The sequence below is a fragment of the Prionailurus bengalensis genome, chromosome F2, assembly GCF_016509475.1.
Source record: "Prionailurus bengalensis isolate Pbe53 chromosome F2, Fcat_Pben_1.1_paternal_pri, whole genome shotgun sequence".
Taxonomy (NCBI): Eukaryota; Metazoa; Chordata; class Mammalia; order Carnivora; family Felidae; genus Prionailurus; species Prionailurus bengalensis.
In genome coordinates this window covers 74,486,056-74,494,307 of record NC_057353.1, presented here as the reverse complement: position 1 = coordinate 74,494,307, position 8,252 = coordinate 74,486,056, and the positions used below count along the sequence as shown (strand labels likewise).

Genomic DNA, 8,252 nt, shown 5'->3' with positions numbered 1-8,252 from the left:
AAGCCTGCTTTGGATTCTTCGTCTCCCTCTTTCTCTGCCCCTCCCCTGCTCATGCTCTGTTTCTCTCTTTCTCAAAAATAAATAAACATTTTAAAAACATGAACTACATTAACTTCACCAACACCCAACTGTGTGAATGTGGGGAAGTCACTTCTTTTCTACGAGCGTTGGCGTTCTGGTCTGAACGTTGGCATCCCCCCTCTCCCCCAAATGTATTGTATTGAAGCCCTAACCCCTAAAGTGATGGTACTTGGAGGTGGGACCCTTGGGAGGTGATTAGGTTTCAAAGAGGTCCTGAGGGTGGGGCCCTCTGGATGGGATTAGTGTCTTTATAAAAAGAGCACTTTCTCTCTGCCATGTGAATACACAGTTCCTTCTGCAATGCAGGAAGACAGCTCTCAGCAGGAACGGAATCAGCCAGCACCTTGATCTTGGACTTCCACACCCCCCCCCCCCAGAGCTATGGGAAATGCCTGTTGGTTAAGCCTCCTAGTCTACGGTACTCTTGCAGCCGCCCGAGCCGACTAATGCATTCGGGTGCCTCGAGCATTGAAGGGACATATACCTGTCCGTATCTGAACTCCACTCCAGCTCAGACACTCAGTACACGCCTACCAGACATCTTTTTTAGAAAGGCACAAATTCAGCTCTCCACGGGGTGTAACTCACATGCTGGGACCTTGCTTGGCTCTGTCCGGGTGCTTTCCAGTTCTTGACCAGCCTCATTCACACACCAGCAGCTCCGAAGGTCAAGGTGTGCCTGAGGAGTGCTGAAGTCTGAGTAGGGCCCTGGGTATCGGCTGAGCTGGCCATTCAGGATCTGCCAAAAGACGTAGGGCTCCAGGAGGATGTTCCCTCCAGGCTGGGTCAGGTTCCCTTCCATCACGGCCAGCGGGACGTCTGGGAAAGAAGGGTATCTCTCCAGCCCTGGGAAGATGCCCTGTTGGCCGGCCTCATACAGACTCTGAATAAAGAGACGAAAGCTTCTGGAAGCTGCTTCTTTATAGCTCATGATCTTCATGAGCAGCTCGCCAGGGGTCAGCTCCCGGCCACCGTTGTTCTGAGCTGCCCATCGTTCATACCACTCGAAGGCCTGCTCTGGGGGCCCATCGCATTGCACGGGCCTCCACTGCCCACCGGTGCCGCACTGCGGGATGTAGATGCTGGAGAAGGTGGGCAGCAGGCTGGAGTCAGAGCCCAGCGCTCGCACTGTGCGCAGAAAGGCCTGCTCGGCCTGTAACTGACAGGCGGTGGGGCCTGGGAGGAACAAGGAGGAGGTATGTCAGGTAAAGAAGTGCAGGGAGCCCACGAGGCCAAGATGCAAACCCCTGAGGGTCCGAGCCCCATCTGAAACCTTATACGGCCACAGAAATCCCCTCAGCCTCAAATCTGTAAATAACATCTAGACAGAGTGCATCCCCATCACTGAAACGGCACTGTTGAGACTGTTGTCTGCTCTGCAGAAACCTATGGGGCAGCCCCTACAAAGCCAAACGAGTCTCCCTATTCAATCCCGGGAATGGTTAACAGTACCGACCCGCTTCTGGACAATCTTTACGTTAAGTGGCAGTTTTCGCCGCTGCAGAAGTTGGGGCTTACGCGACAACAGAATTCACTTTTTCCGTAATGCGCTGAGTCGGGGCCCCACAAATCGGGGTTTGTGGACTGAACACGCAACAGACTCACATTGCTTGGGTTCTCCAAGTACGCTTCGAGTTCCAGGAATAGGCTGACCCTCAGGGTCAACGCAGTAACACGCAGAGCCGAAGCACTGGACGGGGAGGAAATGCCCCTCGCTGGTGCAAGAAGGGACCAACAGGCTGGACCCCGCGGGCTGGCTGCCCTCGAGGGTTTGCATGCGGGCCCTCTGCTTCTCACACTCTGTGGGGCACCGGGGGCGTCCGCCTCTAACCCTGGAGCCAGAAAGTTCTTTGCCCCGGGAGTCCACACACCAGCACGCCCCGGCAAAGCACTGCACGTCCTCGTAGTCTCCTCCCGCCGAGCACAGTGGGACGAAAAGGCTGCCCGGCGTCTGCCCGCAGCCCTGGGAGCTGAGCACCACTTCCATCACGTCACCTAAGTCCTTCGCTATGTCTGCTGGCACAGAAATGGCATGCTGCAAGAAGAGAGGGAATTCTGGAAGCTCCAGGAGAGACGCAAGGAATGCCAGGGCGTTCTGGTTCTCTGGTAAGTTGATCTCAAAGCCAAAGCTGCCCACCATCGGCCTGTTCCTAGCGGCTCCCTTCACAGAGGCTTTGGGGGGTTCTGCGGCAGCATTTGAATCCAGTCCCAAGGAGAAAGCCTTGGCAGCTAGGTCGGTCCCTCCGTTCTGGAAGCCCGGGAGACCAAACTGCCGGAAAAATTGACTGAAGTTAAATGTGCCTTTTGTGCCAAGGGCTCCGGACAAGTTGAACTGGCCAACATTCGCCAAAAATTTCCCTCCAAAGAGGTTTTGCTGGAGTCGCTTTGGGTCCATGGTAAACTGAAGGGCAAGACGAGCCAGCTCTCGGGAGGGAAAAAATCGCTCCAATGGCTTCTCTGAGGAGAGTTTCTGAGGCAGAAAACTGTTTACCCTGCCCTTCTCCCATCGGGCGGAGAATCCCAGAGTCCACAAAGAGCTCCTTCACCAAGGGCGGGCAGGATGTGGCAAATCTGGCTACTTTCTGGGACACCCGTCTTCCCTCGGGAGCCAAGAGCAAGCCGTGCTGGCTGAAATAGCCCGAGGGCCCAAAGTGTAGTCTAGACAGGGCCTGCCTCCTCTCAGAGGCGCAGGATTGGTCTTCAGCTGCACAAGACAGAGCAAACAGGAGAAATGGTTTTAACATGTCAACAAGTACTCCCAAGACAACCCCCCAGATCCTTCTCGAAGTAAGATGTCCAACAGTTCGGTCAAGAACACCTACGTTTTGTACCTCTGTCTTCCCTGCCTTTTTATTTATTTTTTTCTTTCCCCCAAGCAGTGTCCGTGGCGGCCGTTTGGGGGAATGAAGGTTCCAGTTGACGTGACTTCCCTTCCCACCTTTCACAGGAGGGTGGCCCCCTTGTGAGGCAAGGCTCGTTGGTGCCCGCCCACTTTCGGAAAAGCTGACCAAATGCATGCCCCAAATGTACTGGGCTGAATGGTGTCCTCCCTTCCTCCTCAAGCCCAATGTTCACGTCCGCTGAGGACCTCAGAACATGACATCATTTGAAAGTAGGGTCTTTGCCGGTGCTGTCGGTTGAAACGAGGTCACACTGAACTGGGGCGAGCCCTAACTCCAATGATGGATGTCCTCGTAAGACGGCCACGTGAAGATGGGGGCGGAATGCCAAAAGAATGCCAAAAAAGAATACCAAAAGCCAAAGAAAGCCAAGGTCGCTGGAAGCCCCTGGAAACTGGACAGAACAAAGATGCATCCTTCTCTAGAGCTTTCAGAGAGAGCCTAGCCCTGCTAAGACCTCAGTTATAGATGTCTGGCCTCCAGACTGGGAGGGGATAAATTTCTATCGGATGAAGCCACCGAGTTTGTGGTAATTTGTGACGGCAGCCCTCGGGAACTCATACACCAACAAATTCCTATTTGTTTTCATTTTATTTTTTTAAACATATTTTTAATGTTTACTTATTTTTGAGAGATAAGAGAGACAGAGTGGGAGTGGGAGAGGGGCAGAGAGAGAGGGAGACACAGAATCCGAAGCAGGCTCCAGGCTCCGAGCTGTCAGCACAGAGCCAGATGCGGGGCTCGGACCCACCACTGGCGAGATCATGACCCGAGTTGAAGTCGGTTGTTTAACCGACTGAGCCACCCAGGAACCCTTTCCCATTTGTTTTGTAATGAAAAAAATTTTTTTCCAGCATTCTCTTGTTGGAATTTTTAATGGACTTTAATGCTTCATTACTTGCTCTTCGTGTGGCTGCCTAATCCCTCCTTGTGGGTAGGCTTGTCTAGGCTAACTAATTGACAGTCTCTTTGAAGATAAGAACCATACTTTAAATGCCATTAGTATTTCCTATAATAAGAAACATTTCCTAGGTTGTAATATCTAATATTATAACATACTATAGGAAATATATTTCCCAAAATATAATACAGTAATGTCTATGCAGCAAACACACTTAGCACATTTTTCTAGCCTTCCTGATCTTTCCTTGAAATTATTAGTTAAAGGGTGATCAACTCAGTCAACTCCATGCCTGGTCAGGTCATTCAGTCTGAATATTCTAGTGGACAGTAATCACATTAAGAAAAAAGACCTTAAATTCAAATTCCAAGTGTCTCCGTCACACGGGTGGAATGAACTAGGCTCCACGTTTCTCCGTAAAACCATAAATCTCAGCAGTCCTTCTCAACCACCCACCCACCCACCCACCGCCCACTTAATTCTTTTCCTTCGGTTCACGCGGATGCCAAAAAGGAAGTCAGCCAACTTCCCTCTGTCACCAGGCAACAGAGAAAGAACTGGAACTTGTAGTCGGAGAGCGAAAAAATCCTGGCAACATCAGAACCCGTAACACATTCCTCAACCAGGCATGGCTTCCTTGAATGGAAGGTATTACAGGAAGGTATGGAAGAAATAAAGTTCACTGCTGTGCTTATTCTGTTTTGACATGGAGAGTATATCCCTTCCGTTCATTTGTTATGTCGTGTTACCAGGGCAAAAAGAAAAAAATGCAGATCTCAGCTCCACGTGGCATTCGTTTCCACGGAAATAGGACTGATACGCCAGAGAGGAAAAAATAAAAATATATGATGCACGCATTTGGTAGCATTCTGGTCTTAATTTGGAAAACCATAGTTCTTTGTGTCCACCTGGAAACTGGAGGGCACCATACTCTCTAGGTTTTAAGACAACGACAATGTAATCACAAATACCCTCAGGGCAGCGCTTGAAATTTTTCTTCCTCTAGATTCTCACGCTTAGTAGACTGAATACTGCCAAACGCCGAGCAGAATACTCAAAATGTGAAGCTGGAGAAATCAATGACTTAACAGGAATTATTGAATGAACACGAATGCTCATCTGTGTCAAGGCTATAAAGAGACCTGCCCTCCTCCTTCACTGAGACCTTGCGGGATCCATCCAGCTCACCCAAGTGGGAAGCCTACAAGCGTTCCTGGATTTCTCCCTCCCCCTCACCCCTAACTCCCTTCAGGGTCTCAATGGTAAAATGGAATGGCCTCACTGGAGGGCCTTGTGACATTTCGCAAGTCCACACCCTTCTCCCCAGACCACTGCTGCCTCTTTAGTGTTGGTCCCTGTACCAAGTTGAATCGGGTCTCCTCAAAATGCACATCCTTCCTGGAAACCTCAGAATGTGACCTTATTCGGAAATAGGGTCATTGGAGACATAATTAGTTAAGGCGAGGTCATACTAGGGTAGAGCGGGCTCTTAAGTTTATATGACCGGTGTCGTCGTAGGAAGAGAGGAAGACACAGAGGCAGACACAGAGGGAAGACAGCCATGTGACGACAAAGGCAGAATTTGGGGCCACGTTGCCACAAACTAAGGAATGCCAAAGATTGTCGGCAACTATCACAAGCCAGGAAAAAGGCCAGGAAGGATTCTGCCCTGGAGCCTTCAGAGAGGGAACATGAGCCTGGTGACACCTTGACTTTGGGCTTCTAGGCTCCAGAACTATTGTTCTAAGCCCCTGAATTTGTGCTCATTCGTCACAGCAGCTCCAGGAAAAGGAATATAGTCCCCTTATCTCTCTCCAGGACATTGCAATGACCTTCAAGTTGGCCCCGTGGCCTGCAGTCTAACACTGATTTCAAGCTCTCCTTCAAAGTGCCCGGGTGGTCTTTCTTACACACAGAACCCGCCATGGAACTCTCCAGCGTAAAACCCCTCAACGTCACCACGTGGCCTCCAGGAAGAAGTCCCCAAGCCTTTGCTTCGGTACGAAAGACCTCACTGTCTCATCCCCGCCATCTTCCCCCAGTCCTGTAGCACAGAGCCCCACCCTGACCACACTCAGCAATTTATTTCTCTACTCTTCTTGAAGATTCGGTGCCCAGTAGCAGAGCAATGCCTATCATTTATGTCCTTATACTTCCCTGCTCTATAGATAGAGAACACCTCTCCTTACTTTCCTCCTTCAAAAAACGTCGTTATCTTAGAAGACTCTAACCAAGCATCACCTCTTCCATGAAGCCCTCCTGAATGCCTCCTCTTCATACACTTTCACAAGCTCGAATTGACCCTACCCTGCTCTGCGCGCCTTCTCTCGTGGCACAAGTGAACAAAATTCTGTTGTTCCTTCACCTGTGAGGCCCCCCAGTATCCCCTGGGCTCGCTGAGGAAGGAATCGACCACGTCTGACACAGGATGAGAAACACGTCGGAAGTTAATGGCGGTAAGTGGGTTTTCCACCGTGGTGGGCTCGAAGGGCCCCTGGGTACGCTCAGGAGACAGCGGAATTCACGGGTCCTGGAGCGGCTGGTCTGGAGAAACAGGTAAAGTAATACGACCCGACGGGAGCAAAAGAGGAGGCTGTCGAGAGGCAACCCACCACACGATGGCCGCTCCCCTTGCCGCCGAGTTCCATGGATCTCCTTTCCTTGGGCGTCCACACACCAGCACGGCCCTGCCCGCTGGCACTGCACCGCCTCGTAGTCCCCGCTCCGGCGGCAGCTGGGAACGTAGGGGTGACCAAAGCTGGTCGCTGTGAACCGCTCCATTTCGCATTTTGTGGGGCCTAGGGCAGAGCCACGCGGGAAAAGGAGAGGACGGTGTGTGAACAGGGCTGTGGTCTTTGCAGCATGCACTCTGTGTGCTGTCACCACGTTGTAAATCCTCAGGGCGCCTGGGTGGCTCGGCCGGTTAAGCAGCCGACTCTTGATTCTGGCTCAGGTCGTGAGTTTGAGCCCCGCGCCCGGCTCTGCGCTCACAGCACGGAGCCTGCTAGAGATTCTCTCTCCCCCCTCTCTCTCTGCCCCTCCCCTGCTTGTGTGCACGCTCTCTCTCTCTCTCTCTCTCTCAAAATAAAAAAAAATAAGCATTAAAAAAAAAAAAAAACCCGCCCTGGTTTTAGATCCTTGCACCCACTTAGGCAAAACAGCCACAGAGACCACAGCAACTTTAAAACCCAGCGGTTTCTTCCAAGCAGAAACACGCACGTCTGCTGTCGGCTTATTACTTACATCGGAACCGGCCAGAGATGAGGAGCTGAACCGCTAGGAACCGTCTCTGCAATATCCGGTACAGGGTGGTTTCAGCGAAGGTGGAAGCGAGGTCCAGGCCAGCAAAGATGGTGTCATAAATTTCGTCAAGCAACAGCTCCAGACCTGAGCAAAGGCAGAAGCGTTTCAAGGGACGGGTTCGTTCCGAAAGGCAAGTCCTGACTCTGCTGTTCAAACAGACCTCAGGAGGCCCAGAGCCTTCCTGGGCATCGTAGGCATCGGGTCTGATCAAGGTTTTAATAGTGTCCAAAGTCAAGGCTGCCCTGTACGGTTGTGCAGGTTGTTCACGGCACAAAGGAGCACTGCTAAGAGGAAAGCCATCCTGTCTTCCACTCTCCAGGTTGGGAGCTGCATCTGCCCAGAGCGGGGCGCCTCTTTCCAGTGCGCACAGAGGCTCCATATGGGCCAGCAGCTGTGTCCAAGGCACCGGAGATGAGCATTTGCAAACTGTGCGGCTTAGCCGGGGAGCAGCCAGACGCTGCTCTTTCTGCTTGGCAGGTAATGATATTCAGGCTTTCGGGTTTGGGAGGTGCCTCTCACCCACCCCCCTCGGTTTGCCTGAGGTGCGCTTACCTGTCTCAGCCAGTTCCCGCCCTTGACTGTCAGCACAGTGACAATACCCAGACACTTCAGGGAACTTGTTCCGGAAGGCACTGAAGGTCACGAACGCATCTGGAAACCTAGGAGAGAAGGAGATGTCTGCTCCCTGCTTCATCAAATCCTCACGAGTGCCGCTTGCAGAAATAAATAAACGTGGCCTCATCTCATCTGGGGAGAAGGAATGTCTGCTTTTTTATCTCATGCCATTTGCTCTCTGTTTCTTGCAGGAAATGTGTTTCTTTTCTCAACCGGGTTTTCACCTGGCCCGAGCTCGGCTGGACAGATGAAAAACAAAGCTGTGCTCAGCTGTTACCTGCTCACTAGTCATTTCCCTCACATGTGGCATTTCACCAACTCACACCCACGCGTGTGTCTCACGGGGTCAGGCAGAAAACAGGTAATGAACGGCCCATGACCGGAGCGTAACTTTACTAGACTGTAACTCGAGGGACCAAAAGCCAAGTTGGCTTTACAAACATATGGTACCT

At 51.7% G+C, this 8,252-nt stretch overlaps 1 protein-coding gene across 1 annotated transcript; it reads right to left on the bottom strand.

Moving 5' to 3' along the window:
* Positions 1–643: 643 nt before the first annotated feature.
* On the bottom strand, positions 644–6,663 carry LOC122496003 (thyroglobulin-like). Its single transcript, XM_043602189.1, is given in 4 exon segments — positions 644–1,257; positions 1,687–2,518; positions 2,520–2,785; positions 6,495–6,663. Coding segments are annotated over 4 exon segments (1,881 nt in total).
* Positions 6,664–8,252: the final 1,589 nt, after the last annotated feature.